A 20781-nucleotide genomic window follows, 5' to 3' on the forward strand; every position below is an offset into this window, starting at 1 on the left:
CTCAGACTGAAAAGAAAATTAGTAGATTTGGAAGACGTTTGAGTACGGGAGCAATAGAAAAATATAAAAGGAAACTTGCCTTTCAGTCAGTTGTTATTTTCTGTGTAGTTAAATGTTGTTGAGTAGAACTCTTCAGTGTCAACACCAAAGAGGAATCCCACGATCGCGTCATCTCAGAGTCCTGTGGCTGCTTGTCCCTCCATCGACCTGTTCTCCACTTCACCCAGGAATCACGAGGTCTAAGTTTTCTGTCTGCGTATGGTAGTATAAGGACTCCTTCTTTGCTAGAGGCGGCCCGTTTGCCAGAGCCCGCCTCACATTCGGCAGTCCTGGCCACTCTTGCAGCTCCCATCGGATCCCTGTCCGAAGGCAAGCACTGTGCTCACAATGCATACGTTACTGCCAGATCGGCACCAGCATTTGTGAGGCAGCATGGGAGAGTGACATAGTTTTATTCTTAGAGACTGAAAATGTTAAGTTCTTGCTCCGCTATTGTTAATGGTGTAACCTTAATCACACTAAGCCACATGTTTTCATTGATAACATGTAGATGATAATATATTCCCAGGATCAGATGCTTTGTAAATGCTGAAAGGCTATACAGACACACGATGCTGCTATTCATTCATTCATTCATTCATTCATTCACCAAATCTTCAGTGCCAGCTATATGCTCTAATCTTCAGGATGGTAACATTCCCTTAGGAAAGACAGATACATGAATAACCAAATAATTATACAATAGAGTCTGCCTTCGTGAAAAGACTAGGAAGAAGAAAGAAATCAAGATAGGAGGATAAAGAACAGATTGACCAATTCGATGAGATGCTTGGGGCCACCTCTCTTGGTGACATTTGAACAGAGGCCTGAATGAAGAGAGGAAGCAAACCATGCGAATATTGGGGAAATTCATCCCAGGAAGCGTGAGTGAGGACCTGAGGGATGACCCATGATTAGGAACTCTGCCCCTGGAAGTGTGGCAGATGTACTAATTCTAGAATTTACTGAACACTTGTTACATGCCATGTTCTTGGCACACATCACCCCACACTCGGCGAGTGCATCTCCTACATCCATGTTGTTACATGAAGAACCGAGCCTCCAAGAAGTTAATGGATTTTGCCCCACATCTCAAACCTGGTAAATTCCAACTAGGGCCCCAAAGCCTGACTGGTTCCCTGAGGCAGGGCCATGCCGGTAGGGGGCAGTGTGGCAGGAGTCCCTGAAGCATTGGCACATCTGCAGGGTTGTGGCAGGAAATATCAAGGCATGACCCATTAGAGCTTTAAAATATTTAAATTTGCCCTTTGACCGAATACCTAGTCCATGATCGTTATCTTTTCCTTTTTTCTTAAAACCACCTTTTGGTACTTGTGATGGTGTTTATGTGGAGCCGGGATTGGATGAGTCAATTTAGTGGGGTGATTTTTCAGATTTCTTAGTGATTGCTCAAGTAATTCAAACATTTAAAAAAAATAACTTGGATTCTTAATTGTATGGATTCAAACATTATGTTTCTCTCCTTGAAGATCAGTTAGCTGCTTCTACTATGCAATATGTTCTTTGCTGGCCTCTCTTATCAGCCATGACCTCAATTCATGGGTTTTTTTTTCCTTCTCTTTTTCCTACTCAGCCATCAAGAGAAAAAAAGCCACCATTTTAGAGCAAATGAAAAGAAAACATAGTTTTATCTATAACACACATTTTACTTAAAGGAATGTCTTGTATCTGTAATAGCAAATGAGGTCATCGCACTCTAAATACCAGTCAGAAAGAAACTATATCTTCTGCTGTGATTCTTCGGAATTAATTTATACCTCTTTGAAGTACACCTTTCCTAAATTTCACATCGCCAGTGACACTTTTCTTTCATTACTGTTATGAGTTTGGGTCTTTTTCGTTCCAAATATAAACACTCAAAGAAATAAGAACCGACGAGGAAGCAGAACTATTTAGTAGAGACCCATGAAAAGTTTAGGAGCAAAGGACAAAGCAGAACCAGGAAGCCTGATGGCAAGTCCTTGAAGAAAACACCTGTTTCACATTACACATTTCTTACTAATTAGACAGATGCAACTCTTGAGTTTAAACATAACACTCTCAAATCTGTCAACCACCCACGGCAATTCTCCAGGTGTTTGCGATTATGTAATGACCTAAAATATCATCTGGATTGTGTCAACTCTCAAAGTACTGCTCGAGTTTTTGAAAAAATCCTTTCCGGGCATTCATTTATACTTAAATTGTCGGTGTAACATTTATAGCACTTTCGCAAAAATAAATAAAAGTTAAAAAAAAAATAGTCAGTGGTTTCCTTAGTTTCTGATTTTTACCCCCAAAGGCTGTAAGTGTATTTTTGCTTTAAGTAGTAAAACGTTTGCATTATGGACTCAGCAAGATTCATTGACCAGACTTCTCTAAATCAGGTTTTATATAGTATTCAGGATGGAAGAAACGATGTTTACTTTTGTATTACCAGGGAAAAGAGAATAGATATCTACACTGCAAAAGTGGAAGAAATGGGGGATAACTGTCTCTTCATTCTTTTGGAAACAGTGTTGGAATTGTTCTCTAAAATAAAATTTGCAAAGAAGAAGAAAACACATCTCTTCGTGTTTACATAAATATTCCTCTTTAAATGAGTCATGCTTACCACAATTTACTTTTGAAAGTTGCCTGACATATTTTGAGATGATTAATAATTTGAAAGCCCCTAGGCTTGGATAATTGAAAAATCTTTGGGGACGGAAAGAATATGATTTGAAAAGAGACTCCTTTGAGAATCCAAAGGATAGCTTCAACCCAAACAGAATGAAAATCGCCTTTATTATGCAGTTATTTTAATTAAAAATGCATGCAGAACAGGAAAAGGAAAGCGATTCTAGACATCGCTCCTGGTAGTCGGGCTGTTTGTTTGAAATTTGGAAGCTTTTTATTTGTCCTCTTAAGTTTTTAAGCTTCGTATGTGGTCCTAAGTGCTTAATTCCTGTTTTGGCTTGAGCGCCTTCTGTAACAATTTCCAGGTCTTTTCCACCTAGTAACATGTTAAAGTCGGAGCTAGCTATGTTGTCTTCACATGTACTATTGAGTTATTCTTCTGATTGTTAATGTTTTCCCATGTGCCTCGCTGCGTTCCTGTCCAGCCCCAGTCCACCAAAACTGGAAACAAATATTCACCTGTTTCTATGCAGAATAAAGCACATCAGTTATTTTCATTCACTGATTAGAGGCGGCATCTTTATATTTTTCCAAAAAAAAAAAAAAGTTTCCGTTTTAAAAAAGTGAACTACTAATTCCAAAAAACCCAAACTATCAGAAAAGTGGAAGGAAAATAAATTGTAGCTGCAATTCCACCATCTGGAGATGACTACCGTTCACATTTTGCTGTGTGTCCATCTGGGCATCTCCATGCATACTCCGATGTGACTGGATGCAGTGCTATTGAAATGAACCCATTTAAACAGATCGTCGCATTGGACTCCTTTAAATAAAATTACTCTCCTGTAACCTGCTTTTTTGATTAAATGATATTTTTTTCTGTGTCAGTAAATAGCAATATATATTACTTTTTAACAGTCGCATAATATTCCCTTGCATAACTATCCCATAATTTAGCTAAGTGTTCCCTATTAACTCATCATCCAGAATGTTCTTGCCTTTTCGCTATTATTATAATGCTAATAGACATTGCATAAACAGATTTGTGTGGACATTTTGTGTTGTTTCCTTAGGTTTAAATTCAGAAGTGTATTTTTTACATTTAAATCCTTCATCTATTTGGGACACGTTTCTGTAGATGGTGGAGGCTTACTCTCTCTTCTCATATGGTCGGTCAGTTGTTCCAATACCATTTATTGCCCCACTGATTTGAAATTGCTATTATCTATATTAATTTCCCGTACAAATGGGTCTCTTCTATTTCCATGCCAATACTGCACTGTCGCCATAACTATAGCAATTCCCAGGTGGGGGTTTTAGATTTAAAATCTAGTCAGGGTTCTTGAGAGCAAGAGAAGCGATAGGATATATGGAGATGACATAAGGGGAGATTTCTATAGGACTTGGCTCACGTGATTATGGAGATGAAGAAGTCTCATGATCTGCCTGCGTCTGCACGCTGGAGAGCCAAGAAAGCTGGGTGTGTGTGTGTGTGTGTGATTCAGTCAGAGGCCCAAGGCCTGAGAACTTGGGGGGCTGGGCTGCTGCTAAAACTTTCCTTAACACATTTTCTGTGGAAAAAGTGAACAGCTCTTCAGAGCTACCCTACTTTTTCTTCTGCTTGTTTTTTCAAAGATATCTTACCTCCTGGAAGGGGGCAGCATGGCCCATGAAGACTTCTGTGGACATGTTGGTGTGTTGAACCCAGGAGACCTGCAGGTATGGCCAAGGTCAAGGAATTGCTGACGGTTTAATGGTCTTTGGGCGTGCGTGCTCGACCTCACCCACTGTCAGTATACTCGCCTTTTCCTTCTTCTCTCTCATATTTTTTGACCTCTCCATTCTATGGCCCTTCCGCTCAGCCTGGAAACCTGCACGGGTCTCTTGTATTCCTCTCTCATACTTCCCTTGACCCCCTCAATCACTTTTTAGCTCCTACCTAGTCTTTCTCAAGAGTAATCAAGACCGACTATCGAATTTCCTTATCCTCCATTTCATCCTTCACTCACTGAAACCAGGGTTGGCCTCTCGGCAGCCTCCCACCCCTCAAACCTTTCCTGAAGCTGTTCAGGTGATGATGTCCCAATTGCCAAATTCATGCACCAGTCTCAGTCTTCATCTTTCTAGACCTTTCTGCTGCATTTGAGACAATTTACTACGTCCAGCTTGTTTGCAGGGGTTGGTGTTTCACTTAAGATAATGACCCAAACCCTGCCACCACCCTAGTCTTACCTGAGATGTATGAGAATTAAAAGTCTTCAGGAAATGCTTGGGTCATCTTGGCTGGTTTTATAAGTCCAAACTCTATAGCAGCTATTTTCTGGGATCATTGACATACTTGGTGGAATGATAACTGCAAAGATTTGACTCATGGTGTTTCAGTGGACATGAAATTTAAAGGCAGAAAGGCAAAAGGACAAAGAGTTATGGCCTAAAGTCAACAGTGTCCTTACTCTGGAGCAGAACATAAAGTAGAGATAGCCTAGAAAGGTTGATTTGATCACTAGTTGTGTCCTGACCAGAGAAGTGGCGGTTCTTATACCCTCTGTGCAGGAATTTTAAAGTGTATCTGCATGGATCCCAGTGGGATGGAGCCCCAGATGTAGCCTGCTCATTAACCCCCCTTCATGGCTTTCCCCTTACCTAGCTCACTCTTCTCTAACTCTTCCCTAGTTGTGCTTTCTGCACCTCTTTCCCAATAAAATACCTGCACTGATGTCATTGTCTCAGGATCTTCTGTGGGAGAATCCACGCTAAGTTAGGCAGGAAGCCTATCCATCATGTTCCCTCCTTTCATCCCGAGGTTATTGTCTGGGACTGGCCCCCTAATATTCTCTTAATAAAGAAATAAATGAATGCTTTAAGAATCTGCACAGCAGTGGAAGTAATAACTGTTTCTCCAAGTAGTGAGGGCTCCATTACCAGAATTGAGCAAGCAGAGACTGCAGTCACCCATCCATGGTGTAGAGCAGTGGTCCCCAACCTCTTTGGCACCAGGGACCGGTGCTCCTTGAGAATCTAACGCCTGATGATCTGAGGCGGAGCTGAGGCGGTGATGCTAGCGCTGGGGAGCGGCTGCAAATACGGATGAAGCTTTTCTTGCTTGCCCGCTGCTCACCTCCTTCCTGTGCAGCCCAGTTCCTAACAAGCCACGGACCAGAACTGCAGACCGGTAGTTGGGGACCTCTGGTGTAGTGGATAGTGTGGGCCTTCGTGTGTATCTTTAGGCCCATGTACGTATCCTCCAGCTGCTGTGAATATTGGCTGCTAATGGCTCACAGCTGCTTCCCACTCTGGGCACTGCCTTCTGCAGCAGGAGCTGCCTCTCCCAAGGTTGCGCTCCCTCCTGGGGGGTGGAGTGGCCTAGTCACTGGTTTGCCGATGTGGGGATAAAGTAGCCTGGCCACCTCATCTCAATTTAGGACAATTCTGGAAGTTCATCCAACTCCAGATCTCCCTATTGGATTGGCCAAGGCCTCCATGGTAACTGCATTGCCGGCTGCCTTCTTTCCCTGCCCAGCCCTGCTTTTTTCATTTTTTAAGGTGCTCCCGATAGCACTCCCCAATATGCCGTCTGCCTGCATCTCCCCATTTTGGTGTTCAAGCAAAGACTCAGGGATACCAAAGAGAAGCCTCTTCTATTTGTGTGAATTTCAGATCTGACGCTTTGATTTCAAATGTGAGGCATGGGACGCATTGGGAACACTGCAGAGGGTTTCAGTGGTTTCCATTGTTCTTTTATTATTCCTCATGAAGCCCAGGGACTGTGAAAAAAATCACTTGTAAGGTGCCTTACTCAGGTACCGTGTCGTAATCGTCCCCCATGCAGACTTGTTTGAGGCTGGGTTACATGTCCCTCTTGTTGGTTTGGTGTTTGCAGTGGATGACTGCAGGTCGGGGCATTCTGCATGCTGAGATGCCATGCTCAGAGGAGCCAGCCCATGGCTTACAACTGTGGGTTAATTTGAGGAGCTCAGAGAAGATGGTGGAGCCACAGTACCAGGAACTGAAAAGTGAAGAAATCCCTAAACCCAGTAAGGATGGTGTGACAGTTGCTGTCATTTCAGGAGAAGCCCTGGGAATAAAGGTAAGACATGCTGCTGTGTGCTTGTGAAAACTGAGGTGGTCAGTGACATATGCTGTGTGGACCAGTATAGACTCTGGTGGCACCATCTGGGTTGTCAGCTCTCGCTGGATCTATCACAGTTCATGTCCCATGGGATGGACTTGCTTCCTAGGTGTCAGAATCAGTGGAATCTGAGGGAATCCAGAAGTTTTTTTTGTGCCACATGCAAACCAAGAGAGTTAGAAAAATTATAGGAAAGGAAGCTCACCTTAAAAATTTGGTCAAAAAGCAATTTTCAAGGCATATCTTAATATATGTGCAGATTTAGCCTCTTTCCTTTTGCTTATAGTACAATTTTCTACCTCCTTGCAACTGTAAAGTCACCAACTTTAAGAAATAAACAAAAAACAAAACCAACTTCGCTCCCTGAAGATTTATTTAAATTATCTATGCCCAATTTAGCTGGTAAGGAAAGCACACTACTACATCATAGAAACGTTGTTTTAAATGAATTTCGACATTTATTTATCCCATACATGCCATGCCCTATACATTCTTATCAAATGAGACCTCATAATATTTCAGTTTAGGGTCCCCCCTTTTTAATCAAATAAAATCAATCCAGGCTAAAGATCACAGACAGATTTGTGGTAGGAAAAGGTCCGGAAGTCCTCTGTTAACTGCACACCAGAACAGCTGCTGGGGAGACCGAGCTCCTCATGGTGTGTGGTTGGAGGTACCTGCCAGCTGGGAAGTGAGCTGGGTGAGATAGTTTCTTAGGCGCGGTTTCCCAGAGTCAGACTCCAAGATGAGATTTCACGTGCAAGTGATTTTAAAGGACGTGCCCGAAGGGGAACAGAATAAGGAACCAGGACAGGGAAGGCCAGGGAACCAAGCAAAGGTGTCTTCTTAGGCAAAGTCCCTGGGAGAATGGAGGGGACTCTAGAGGATCATTCTGCCTCCTGAGTTGTCCCGGCCCACCCAGGGCGAGGGAGCTAGGCTTTCGTACTCCTCTGCCCCACGTCATCACTGATGGCCGTTGAGTTTGGGGTGGGGGGGGGCAAAAAAATGGTTTAAAGGGATCTGAGAGGATCTGGAAGGGGCCTCGATAACCACTTCCACATGATCCCTGCCACCTGGCGATGACGGCATCAACAAATTGGGAACCACTTTGCCATCCTCTCTGTGGGCAACCAGCACTTTTATGTAGTAATTTTTATGTAGTAATTTATATCCATGGGAATTTTGTTTAGCCACAGGGATAATGGCAGGAGCTGCTAGCCAGGGACTCTGGAGGGGAGGAGGCATTTTATGGGTAACAGTGGTTATGATTATTGGTTGGGACCTACCTGGTTTTATATTTCCGGCACTATAACCACAGTTCTTTGGCTGTACCAGGCCTAGGTGTGTGCATTATTTTGCTTTGTGTTGCCAGTGCAAAGAGAATTAATTGAAGAAAAAAAAGGATCAAAATGTGCTCCCTTTTAAGCCTGCTCTCTAGGCCCCCCCTGGCCTATGGCTTAGTACTTTGTAGTTGGAAATGTGACCTTTCATTGTTTCTGTGACCCAGATCTGTTTCACCAGCACTGGGTGACGCCCTTTCAGCTGGATGGTAAGTTTCCTCCCATTCAGTGCCACCGAGGAGAGTTCGGATCGTGCGGGGCTTCCCGGTATAAGGCGAAGGACGTGGCTGGGTGTGCAGTCAGGCAGGGAGGTGTAATGACAGTTGAATTTGTGCAGCCGAGAAGCGGCTCACTGTTTCCTATGGGGCTCTTCACTCTATTTCTAGGACCCTAAGGTTCTAGGGACATATCGAGAGATTTCCCCCCTCTACTTCAGCCAAAGCACAAGGCTTTGTGTAATTGTCCCTCAGATTTCCTTTACAAAAAGCACTGAGCTGTCTGCAGCTAAAACCAAAACGAGACCACCGCTTTAATAGGTCAGCCAAGTCAGCAATATCACAACTGCTTCTCATTTTTAGAAAACAATGCAATTTTAATGTCGGAGCTGACTCCACTTACAGGCAGAAGGGCATTTGAAAGCACTTCCAAGCAGCAGATCACATGGTCTTGCAGTCACAACCAAGAATTAGAGACCAGAGCTAATGTTTTTCTTTTTTACCTTTAAGAACCTTTATTATGCTAATCTGCGTTTGGGAATTCTCTAGAAGAGGCTGCTCTGTGAGCAGTGATCGACAGGACAATCATTTCCCAGCAGTGTTTCTTCCAGGACATTGTAGTGAAATATTGATTTAGTGCAATGTTTCTGAAACTTGTCTAAAGGGAAGATAAACTTCCCTCCCACATCCCTAAGTTTACTTAATTTAGGTTCTCTAGATGAAGGTCCTGGCAACCTGTAATGTTTTAACTTTGTAGAATAATGTCTTAGTAGCTGCTGGCCTCCGTTTTTTATTTTTGTCTAGTAAAACCTCTGAATCGCATTACATCTTCCTAAGTCAATGGTCAGTTTTTATTTATGAGAGCATTTTAATAAAGAACTCTTGGAACCGTGGTTAGCATTAATTTGAATTTTTAGAGGCAGTATGCTGCTGTGTGGACCAGTATAGACTCTGGTGACAGATGGCCTGGATCAGAATCCCCACCATGAACTAGCCGTGTGGCCTTGAGCAAGCCACTTAACCTCTCTGTGCTTCAGCATCTTCATCCATAAAATAGGGTTGCTGTTAGGACTGAGGTTTTTTAATATATTAAGGTATCAAAAAGACGCCATACACATTGTAAGCACCTCATAAGTAGTAGCTGTTGCTATTATTATTTTGACCGCTTCGTGTTAACTTGGGCAGGAGCTGGGCTGAGATTTATGTTTTCTGTCTATGCAAAGGGGCTTGCTGGGATTTGTGACAATAACCTGCTCTGAAGAAAAGACAGCAGCATCTAACCGCTCCTAGGTGATGCCGAGGCTGCGGTCCAGGGACCACTGTTTGTAATGTGTTTAATGTCCATGGCTCCAAGACTCGGGGGATTACTCGTTGTGAAGGCCAGATTATGCGCCTATAGAAGTTGTGAGGGTCGACCCCTGTGGCTTTGGGCAAATCTTATTTAACTTTTCCGGACTTTAGTTCCTACATCTACGAAAAAGGTAAGAGGGTTTTGTGCAAGATGCTATAAGTTTTTGCAAGCAACTCAACTGTCCTTTTGATATTCCCAAAGGTGGATGTGTTCTTGTTTCTCAGTTTAGATGTGTCAGCCCTTGGGAGGCCATCGCCAATTTTGAGCAAGATTCTGCCAGAATAGCATGGTCTAAAGGGAAGGCCGAAAGAGGGAAATGATAAAAATGGGATACTTTGAATAGTTTCTGTCACTTTTGGAAGGTCAACATCACATGTTTATTTCATGAGAGTATGAAATTCTCCAAACCCCATTTCATCCTTATCAGGCAGCCAATCAGCAATATTTATTGCCAGTTCTCTCTGGAACATGATTCTTTTTCCAACAAACGCCTCTACTTGCCTCCTGCTGTTTTAAATTCCATTATGTCAGAAGCAAACTTTAAGAAGACCTCAGTCCCATTGGGGTCAAAAAAAAAAAAAAAGGCAGTCTGGAGCCAGACTGCCTGGGTTCAAGGCCAACTCCACCACTAACTTTAAAGAAGTCACTTAAGCCCGTTGCGCTCAGTGTTCTCATCTGCAAAATGGAGAGGATTACAGTGATCCAGAGGGTCATTGGGAAGATTAAATTGGTTAATACGTGTAAAGAACTTAAAGAAAACCTTCTGTAAGTGTGTTCTTTTTACCTCTTTGCAAAAGCTTTGTACAGTGTTCATGCGGCCTGCAGATGTAACAAAAGAATCTTCCTTCTGATGGACAGACTGTCTATTCATGTATTGGATGATAACCCAAAGTTCAAAAATTCAGTTTCCAAAAGAGTTTGCCAAGCATCTCATGTAATTCAGTCAGATCTTGGTTGCCATAGTACCCCCAGCACTGAAACAGTGCCTGATACATAAAGACAACCATTCAATATTTTCAGAGTGCCTAAGTGAAATCATTAAAACATAAATGAATGTTGGAATAAGAGAAACTAGGGTAAAGTAGTAAGAAGATAAGACAATACAGAGATTAGGAATAACTGCAGTAAGCGTAATATGAATTAGCTAAAGAGTTGAGAGAACAGTAAAGGTAGCTAAACTATATTTTAAAATAAAATAAAGCAATTATGGAATTAGGAAGTAGAGAAATAAAAACCGGATTGATAATTTTTTCTTTAAATATGAATACTAGGCTGTTTTGCAAGACCCAAATTGTTCCTCGCAGGTTTCTTCAATTCAAGTAGTGGAAACAATGGCGAGCAGAGGTTTGGCAGCTCGTGTTTCTCTTTCGGGGATCCACTGGCAAGTGTCTTAGAATCTTTCCTGTGGGGTTTTGCGGCATTCCTTGATCTCGAGTGGGGGACATCGCACCTTTCGACAGTTCCCTACCCCCACCCCCACAGGCATTGAAAGACCCCATGCCCCTCGAGCAATTCTCTCTCAAGCCAAAAAGCAACCTGCCCACTAAGCAGCCTGTGTTGGTTATGGGTTAGCACAAGATCTATAACTGAGTCTGGGGTTGTCACCTCCGATTCAGAGAGCTGATGGAATCTTTAGGCTGTGGCAGGCCACTGGCGCACAGAGACATTTTTCCCTAGACCAGAACTAGAGAGAAACTAGAGCGAAAACCACATTTCCAGCTTTTGTTTTCATCCAGGACATTTTAAGGGCAGAATAACATTTGAAATAATAACATTCTCACCAATATATAGTTTTGTCAGTATCCCGTCTACCTTAGTTTGATTTTAAAAATATAGTTTATGTGACTCTCAGGGAAATACTCTTATAGCATGTCCAAATGGCAGTGGGTTTTTGGACAATCATAATACTGGACAGTAAACCTAGAACATTTTTGCATTGTACCTATTTCTCTATCTCAGGGGAAATTAGAATTCTTTGATTGTGTCGGGCATATTTTAAAGGGATCTTGCTGACTTTCCATTCGATCCCAAATTCTCAGCTCCTCCCCTCACCTGCGTCTGAGTTTGCTTCTGTTTACTTTGTGATGTGGGGACAGCTGGCCCCCCCTGCCACTGGAGGCCTCTCTTTCCTTCTCAAGCTCAGAAGAATACCTTCTCAAAGTAGCATTAAAAAAAACTATTTAATCATGAAAACAGGTAGCAGAGACACACTCCCCCTACCCCTTTTTGCCTTTGAAGTATTCCGGCAAGTTCATGGGTCTAGCTAGAAAAAGAATGATGGATAGTCTCCTAATGGCAGAGGTTGTGTGGGCGGGGGCAGTGGGATTTTGACAAAGGGAGCTTGAGATAACAGGCTCCAGCTGTCCCAAAGAGCAAGGGAGAGAAAACAACACTTGCTCAGAAAAATAATCCTCCCTTCCAAAGGCCTGTTAATTTATTTTATTTATAAATCAGAGTGCTCTGTGATAGACTTAAAAACTCAAGATTTTAAAAACGTTCCTTTTGGGCTGAGGGGTGAGGTAAGGATGGAGCTGAGACTTCTTTCAGTGCGCCTTTTTATTTTTAATTTTGGAAGATGGAAATGTTTACATATTTAAAACATCAAGTTAAACCAGAAAAGAAAAAACCCAAATCTAAAATTGAACAAACGAAAACAAATGAAGAACCTAACATTTGTGTAAAGATATCAGCAGTTTAACAACAGAGAGAAAATATTTATTTTAAGATCTTTTGAACATAGTTCTCTGACTGTACATTTTAGTGGGATACATTCTGAAGACAAAAAGAACGGCACAAAATTTAAAAACTTCATAGTTTTATTGTTAGTGTTGGCATTGCAATTTTAAAACAGTTTTGTGTATATTGTGAAATGAAACAAATGAGTAACTTCGTTCATTTTTTTGGAATCAAGATTTTCAGTGTAAGAAGAATAAGTAAAAATATAAACGAGCTAAGAAAAATACTGTAATATTTAATGTTACGTCAGATATTAAATGGACATTTAAAAAAAATGAATGGCCATCACTTCTAAGGCAGTTTCTCGAAACCTAATAATATGTTTGATCATTTTAGGAATTCAAGATTTTTAACAACGTAATTTTATGTTTCTTTCCGATAACTTCATTTTCCTCTGTTTTTCATTTCCATTGATTTTTCTTTTATGGTCGATGTTTAATTAGAGCCTGTGAGGAATGCTAAAAAAAAAAATGTCTCACCTAAGAAATTCGCAATCACCAAATGAATTCTGGCTGAATTTCTCTTTCGTGACCTTAAGTAAATGTATTTTAACGGGTGGGTGTGAGGACAGAGGAAAGGAGGTATGCCGATACCTGCTCTCCCTTTGGCACAGGGCATGGGGAAAACAGAACATTTGGGAAAAAGGATATTGTAAAGTGTAAAGCCCTATAAAAATGCGAGGTTGAGGATTTCGTCATTTCCATCTCCTTGCTACTCTTGTTCACCTAGGTCTCACCTGCATGCCCTCTCTTTGGTGAAACCTTCTCACCCTAGATGCGCACAGCCATCTGTCTTCACAGCTCATGAGATTTTGAGACCGGCAGTTATTTATGCGTGTGTCCTATTTCTCTATGAGCTCTATTCATTCGATCCTTAGGCACCTGCTGCGTGCACATCATGCGGTGTGCTCTGGAGATACGATGTGAATAAGACACGACCATTATCATCAAATAAGGTCACAATCTAGCTGAGGAGAGAAACTGGCCAACGTCGGAAGTATAATGTGATATGAGAAACGCTAAAACGGCAGTGTGTAAAGCTTTCACGGTAGTCCAGAGGAGGGAGAATTGGTTTTGCTTGTGTGGATGGATGGAGGGAAATAAAGAAAAGAAATGGGGCCAGGGCTCGTGTCTTACAATGCCTTGTATAAGAGGCTTGGATAGTGGGGAATATAGTAACTATTTAGAGATCGTGATGGGGGCTGCATAGGCAACCAGATCCCGGTGGGGTTGCGACAGGGCAAAAGGAAATGACTCCAAAAATTGGGCTGGAGGCAAATCCAGACCAAGTTGGTGCACTCCTGGAATTTGCCTGAGGCTGATGTTGGTTGTGTGTGTGTGTGTGCCTGCATCTCTCTCTCCCAGGGGTTTCCATCACGTGGTTTGAGGTTAAGGTAGAGAGGGATGCTGCGTGCAGTCCTGTGTCATCTGGAATTTCACAAAGCGGTTCGTTCTGCAGGACCTGCCCGACACAGACCACGTAGCCCGAGCACACGACCGGTATCATTCCACAGACAAGTGCAAAACTTGGTTCTGGTTCAAGGTTGAGTATAGACACAATTAGGTCCGTAAGTCTTGTTTCGTAAACAGGAGGACACCAAAGAAACGCACTCAGCAACTTCAAAGACTTGTCCTGTGGTAGGCAGCCATAGTTGGCACTTCATTTGCAGTTAGGAATGTTCAAATAAACATTGGTCAGCATCTGATCAGATCAGCTGTCTAAAAGCTTGCTCTTGCCCAGGGCAACCCACTCACCCTAGAAATGCCATTATTGGTGTGCACAAAGGCTGCCAGATGTTCTTATTCCTTCAAGATGTCCCTGCTGACCTAATCACCTAGGAAGTACATTCCAGTGGTGTTGACAAGCCCTCTTCTGCCAGTAAATGAAGAGCGGATAGGTGCACTTTTAAACCAGAAGTTACATCCTGTGCCATTCATATATCATTGGCCCTGGTAGTAATCAGGATTACAAATTAGGGAAATTCTGACCAAGAGAATAATGAAAGCTCTAAGACACCAAGGTGTCACCTTCAGTAAAGATGAGTGGCCTTTTTACATATCAGTGCAATCACTTCTATGTTTGTCAATGCTTGCACTTTTAGGATATAAAATAGTCTTTCCCTAAGAACACATTACATATTTTCTCAAACCACAGTGAAATGTACAGGACAGCTTCAGGGAGTTTCAGAGGCTCTTGCATGTTGCATAAAAGCTGAGCTCTTGCGGATGTCAATGAGATAGATGTCAGTATTTTGAGGACTGTTACTGGCATATATAAAGCTATGCTGTTGATAGCTTCACACACTATTTCGACGGAAGCACAAATACTTGGGATTATGTATTGAGCAATTCGACCAAATTCACACTAAAATTTAATGAAAAATTTAGTGTCAGATATCCTGATTACTTGAAGCTTAATTAAGAATTCTGCTCCTGTGGACAGTATGGGTACTCCGAGATAGATAGGAACTTAAAACTTTCCAATCAAATGGGCTCTAACTCATTGATAGGGATTACTCCATTAAAGGAGGAGCATGTCGTGGTCTTAAAACCACAGAGAATCCTTTTCACCAGTCCTTGCAGATCCATGGGCTGGTTAACAGTCCTTTGGCTTAGTAAAATGAGATGAGGAAACTGAGATCCCACCATTCCCGAAAGGACTTCCACGCTGCCCATGGGGAATTGGAAGGACTCCCTAGAAGGGTATCTATGCCATTATAGTTCGGTTAAGCTCAGCAAACATGTACTGAGGACCAGCTGTGTGCAAGGTCCTGTGTAGATGTGAGGAAAAAGATGAAAAAAAAAAAATCAGGGAGCCTGCAGGGCACAGTCAAAAGGACAGACACATCACCTGCTAACACTACTATACTGTGGTCAGTCACCAGACTAGTAAACATGGTGAGTTTAGGGGAAAGAAGGATAGATAGACTCGGCCCTGTCCAGAGGTTCGGGAAAAGCAGGCCTAAGTCTAAGGGAGCCAGCTGACCTGGCAAAGAAGGGTGGAAGGAGTCTAGACTGCAGTGGAGACAGCATGAAACCATAGAGATGCTTCTATGTGTTTCTCCATACAGGCGTGACAGTGTCCACGAGGGAAGCTCAGTGTTTTAGAAGGCCTTCAACACATGTCTTCATTCTCTTAAGCATGAAAATTGGAAAAGTTATCATCTCTACAATGTAAAGTTTTCTGGTGATTTCTCTCTATTTCTTAACGTTTCAATTTTTTTCTCTTTTGTTTTTAGAAATATCTCGGATATACCAATAATGTTTCACCAGGATTAAATGCTCTTCCGCCTCCTCTGCCTTTTATCTCTCTCTGTGAGCGAACAAAACTAAAACATGCAAAATGCTAAAGATACCATGCTCTCATGTCACTATCTAGGGGGGGCGTCCATGTTGAGAGGATAGGTCTTACATTTGGAACCTAGAAGGAATTGATTAAGGTCCAGCCTGTCCAGGATCAAGAATAAAATGATGATAATTTGCCTCTTTTTCATGAAACCTTAACGCTCTCTTGTTCTCTTAGCTTCCATATAGATGGCCATTTTTTAACATGGTAGCCATTTTTAACGTCATAGCCAAAATTTTTCCTTCCTGGTTCATCTAAAAATAGCAACTAGAAATATTTAAATGCATCTTTTTAGAAGTCCAGAACAAGGCTCTTCTTCCCCACCACCTTCAAACGACTGCCTATAGTCAGTTTTCATCACATTTCTAGGCTCTGAGAATAATGCTGGCTACCTCCTCCCCCTTCTGCTAGTCCCTGATTATAAGAACGATCTGCAAGAGAGTGGGAGGGAGGGCTGGGCCGTGAAAAGGAGGAAGAAAAATAACGCGACACCTTTTCTACTCCATCTTGGGTCCTTTAGCATTGATTTTTGTGCCTCTCCATCCTTTCTTCACTAGAGGGTTTTCCTGCGGACCCCCATACCATCACTACCGCCAAATGGGGGTTGTGCCAGTTGATTCCTCCTGGCCAGATTCTTTTCCCAGCAGCTTCCAGGTGTGGCTGCAGCAGCTCTTCTTGTCAGGAGTCAGTACCCACCTACGTCTTTGTCTGCCCTGGAGACTTCGAATATCTCTGAGTAACTACCAGGACACTTGGCTGGTAGATTTTTCCAGCATCAGATACTGATTTAAGGCCATCTGTTACTGGTCAATCCAAAAGAAGTTTTGAGCGAGAGTTCCCGGTAACTGTGATTAAATGTTTTCATAGGTTTTAACTGACCGTCTGTCAAGTCAGCCAGACAAAAGCAGAAGAGGACTTAGAATTGGGTAGAAATCAAATGGAGATATTTCATTGGAAACGAAGACCGAAAGATAATTATCCTTTCTTCCCTTCAGAGTTCAGAATGAATTGAGAGATAGACTCTGAGGAGTTGGCCAGATGGGGATCCAAATATCATCTTTACTGCCCAGTGAAACCTGGGTAAGAGCACGCGACTTTTGGGCTTCTTAATATGTTTCCCACTTTATTAAACATGTCCAGGCAGAGCTGTACAGTCCTAGGCTTCTTTTTCAGAGGCGGTCTTATTCCCTAATGGCACAAGGACAGGGAGAGGGGGAGGAGGTGAGGGAGGGAGAAATAGCCCAGAAGTGCGTGAGCCGAGCATACTCAGTCCCTTGAATTACCCTCAGCAACCAGATGCCATCCTTTTCTATCCCTTCACCCCCAGGGGTGAGTGAAGAAGGCAGGGAACAGCTGGTTTTGCCTCATGGAGACATTAGGGAGGTGTCTGGAGGCTCCCTCAATATTCCCCAGCATTTTCTTCTACCAGCGTCATTGGATTTGACACTTAGCAGTGACTGCCCCCATCTGGGAAGTTCATCAGTGTGGACCTCCTCCCACCCAAACTAACTTCTGCTCTCGGGGATACATTTTACCCCCAGAAGGGTCCGAATGAGTACAGAGGGCGTTTCCACTAGTTGACACCAAGGCACATCTGTATTCTAGACTGCATATCCACTCCTTATCCTATTTCCCAGTCAAATTATTCCCAACCATGTTGAGAGGTGTGTGAGAAGCCCTAGTGACAGCATAAAAAGCATCTAAATGTAAGATATCCCGTATGTGAACATGAATCTCTCTCATTATCAAATTTTCTAAAAAGAAATCTAAATCTCTGATCTGAACTCCTTGCCCTTATACACCAAGTCAAAAGAAATTAAAAATTACGTTTTAAATAAAGTCCCAAAGCATCCTTACCCAATTGTAATTCTGCTTTGCTTAGCATACAGATTTTCTTTATAAGCACCATAGCCTGGGTGGCTTCTCCTGGATTGGGTGTCGCTCCATCAGGACTGCCAAACTCGAATTCATTTCACCCCAATTCTCATTTATCTCACTTTAAAAATAGTCCCAAAAGGTAATAAGAGATACATTTATCACAATACCAGCCCTAGTTCCATGAGATTTTGTTGCACAAGCAAATCTCTAAGCTCTAGAGCAGTTATATCTGCAGAAATTCATGAACTTAGTGAGTCCAGAGCATTAACATAGCTGGAAGAACAAAGCCAGGCGTCCGTAGTGCCTCCACCCTCTGAGGTCAGACATTTCTGCCTTCTTGAAAAGTTAGATGCTTGTGTTGCTGGCAACTCCAGGCACCAGGTCTTAAGAAAATCCCCCAGCCGACTACTAAAGATATTCAGAGAAATGTAAGTGCAAATAATATGCTACCACTTGACACCCTTGGTTGGCAAAAGTTATGAAGTTGGGTATTGTCAAAGACGAGCAGAAATGGAAACTGCATGATGGACGAGTGTTACTGTATTCAGTGTGGAGAGCGAGCTGACGTTACCTTGTGAGACTAACACTACGTGTAGGGTACGCCATGGCAGTTCCACTCCTGGATATTTACTCCAGAAAACTCTACGAAGTAAAAATATGACAGTGGTCATCCCAGCACCATGAGTGATAGAAAGGAGTCAGAGATGATGTAGGTGTTTACCACTTATGGAATAGATAAGTAAAATCTGCTGGTTATATGCGATGGGATATGATGTAGTTGCCAGAAGGAATGGACTATATTTACTTATATCTATGTTATTACATCTCAGGAGATGTGGAATAAATCACAACAAGAAAGCCATTTTGCACACAATACCACTTAATTTTCAAGGACGCCTATATATCTAAATAGGCATACAAAGGGTCGATTGGAAGGATGTTTATTATGTATGCTTGACTGTTAGCCAGTGGGAGAATGGGATTGAGATTGGGGATGATGGAGAAAAAATGCAAAACAAGAGGGGCTCTCATGGATGTATGATGACCGTGTGCCATGGACCATGATGTGTGATCAGTTGAATTCCCTTCCATTCATCCAGAGAGAGGGAGAGGGAGGGAGAGAGGGGAGAGAGAGAGAGAGAATGGTTTGTGTTCAGCAACAGCTTTTAACTTGCTTAATTAGTTGACCTCCTATGTGGGTGATTTAAGAGATTCTAGGAAGACCTGACACATGCCAAAAAAATCTCAGTTACATTATGAAAACTATACCATTATAAAAGCTATCCTCTGACAGTACGATAGATTGAAAAGAGCATGGACTGTGGAATCAAGAAGACCTGGGTCCAGATTTCAGCTCTGTTGTATACTGCATCTGTGATCGTGGGAAAATTATTTTTGAACCTTTATTTCCTTATCTGCCACATAGGGATACTAACGAATAGTCTGAATTATTTGTATGGTATGTAATGTGCCTAGTGACGTAGAGGGTACTTAAAAATATTTGCTTTCTTTTCCGTATCTGTATCCCTTTCTGCTCCAACATTCTCTTTTATCATTAGGCTTTTTTGATAGCAAATCTCTAGAACTTCTTGGGAAGGGAAATGGCCAGCATCTTTCGTGGGCTTATCAAGTTAACTAAATTCTAAGCCAGATCTGTCCAATGAAAATATAATGGGAGCAATATATAATTTACATTTTTTCAGTAGACACATTTGAAAAAGTAAAAAGGAACAGGTGAAATAAATTTTCATGATATACTTCAACCCAATTATCTAAACTATGATGATTTCAACATAATATAAAATTATAATATTTTGCATATTTTGGTACCAAGTCTTTGAAATCTAGTGTGTAATTTATATTTACAGCACATCTCAGTTCACACTGGGCACATTTCATGTGCTCAGTAGCCTCTTATGGCTACGGGCAACTGTCCTGGACAGTGAAGTTCCGAGTGCTTTATATTTATCAGTTCTTTTACTCCTGATTTAATGGGGTTCCCTGGAAAACAGAGCCTAAGGCTGGTCTTAGGTACAATCCCAGGGCAGCGAGACTGAGGGAGAAGGGAAACGAGGCAGGTACTTGATGGTGTAGGATGCCTGTTCAGAAAACCGTACCTCAGGGCTTTCTAATGGAACAAGAAATAGGAAGAATTTTTCTGTCATCCCATAGCTTCTATCCCTTTTTAGTCAAAGTTTGCCCCATGGGGACTAATGGTGTGCCGTTCTGGATTGTGACGCCCAGCCACCTCAGGCAGCTTCCGAGGAGGCTACATATCACTTCCGGTAGCTTGAGTTTTTATTTCAGTCTGGGTGAGGATCCAGAGCCTCAGGAGTCTGCCAGGTGAAGGTAGCCCAGGAGCTGGAGCTGCTGTATCTCCCGTCACTGTGGGGACAATCGTAGCCATACAGAACTCTGCAGTCAGGAAGGGGCCGAGGCAGCTGCAGACGGTAACAGCGATGACACCTAGGCGTCTCCGTAAGTGGCCAATGGCTCAGGAGCTAGTCAGGCTGACAGACTCTGAGGAGACTCATAAAATGTGTCCATTCAGATTCTCACAACAACCTAATTGGTGGTGGTGGTGGGGGGTGGTGCTGAAGCATAGTGAGATTAGCAGTTTTTATTCCTGGAAACATTAAAGACGGAGAGGGCTTAAGAGGAGAGATGGCTACTGAAGGGTTCAGAGGAAATTCTCGACCCATCTGTAATTTTGCTCAGGAGCTGAGCATCTCTTACTTGCCCAGGAATCCATGAACCATTCCCTGCCCCAGCCGGGGGATAAGTACTGACCCTTCCGTAAGTCTCCAGCCCATCAGCAGATTTGGTCACCTCTTCTGTTTCTCAGAGCTGTTGCTGAATAGTAGGGAACCTTCTCTCTTCTCGTGTGTGGGTAGATGGAAGGCCAGATTTGATTCTTTTGGAGCCTCTTTGTCTTAGTACTTTTTACTTCGATGGCTTGGTGTAGTAATTTTGTAGATTTGAAGGTCGATCAAGGAGGAGACCGGCTCATGAAAGGTGGTAACACACAAGCTTTATTTGAGTGGTGCTTGGACAAGGTCGCATGAGAAGGGAAGCCCCGCACAGTTGGAGATCTTCCAGAGACGGTAGCACTAAACCACTGTCCAAAAG

The 20781-nt window shown here is 42.6% G+C and overlaps 1 protein-coding gene across 2 annotated transcripts in view; it reads left to right on the forward strand.

Moving 5' to 3' along the window:
- Nucleotides 1–20781, forward strand: part of PIR (pirin) — an 81639-nt gene that overhangs the window by 21794 nt on the left and 39064 nt on the right. For both annotated transcript variants that reach the window (XM_039873494.1, XM_039873504.1), the window contains exons 4-5: nucleotides 4294–4377; nucleotides 6539–6745. In XM_039873494.1, the coding sequence (XP_039729428.1) occupies nucleotides 4294–4377; nucleotides 6539–6745 (291 nt within the window). The remainder of the gene's footprint in view (nucleotides 1–4293; nucleotides 4378–6538; nucleotides 6746–20781) is intronic.

The sequence above is a fragment of the Pteropus medius genome, unplaced genomic scaffold, assembly GCF_902729225.1.
Source record: "Pteropus medius unplaced genomic scaffold, Ma_sr-lr_union100, whole genome shotgun sequence".
Lineage (NCBI taxonomy): Eukaryota > Metazoa > Chordata > Mammalia > Chiroptera > Pteropodidae > Pteropus > Pteropus medius.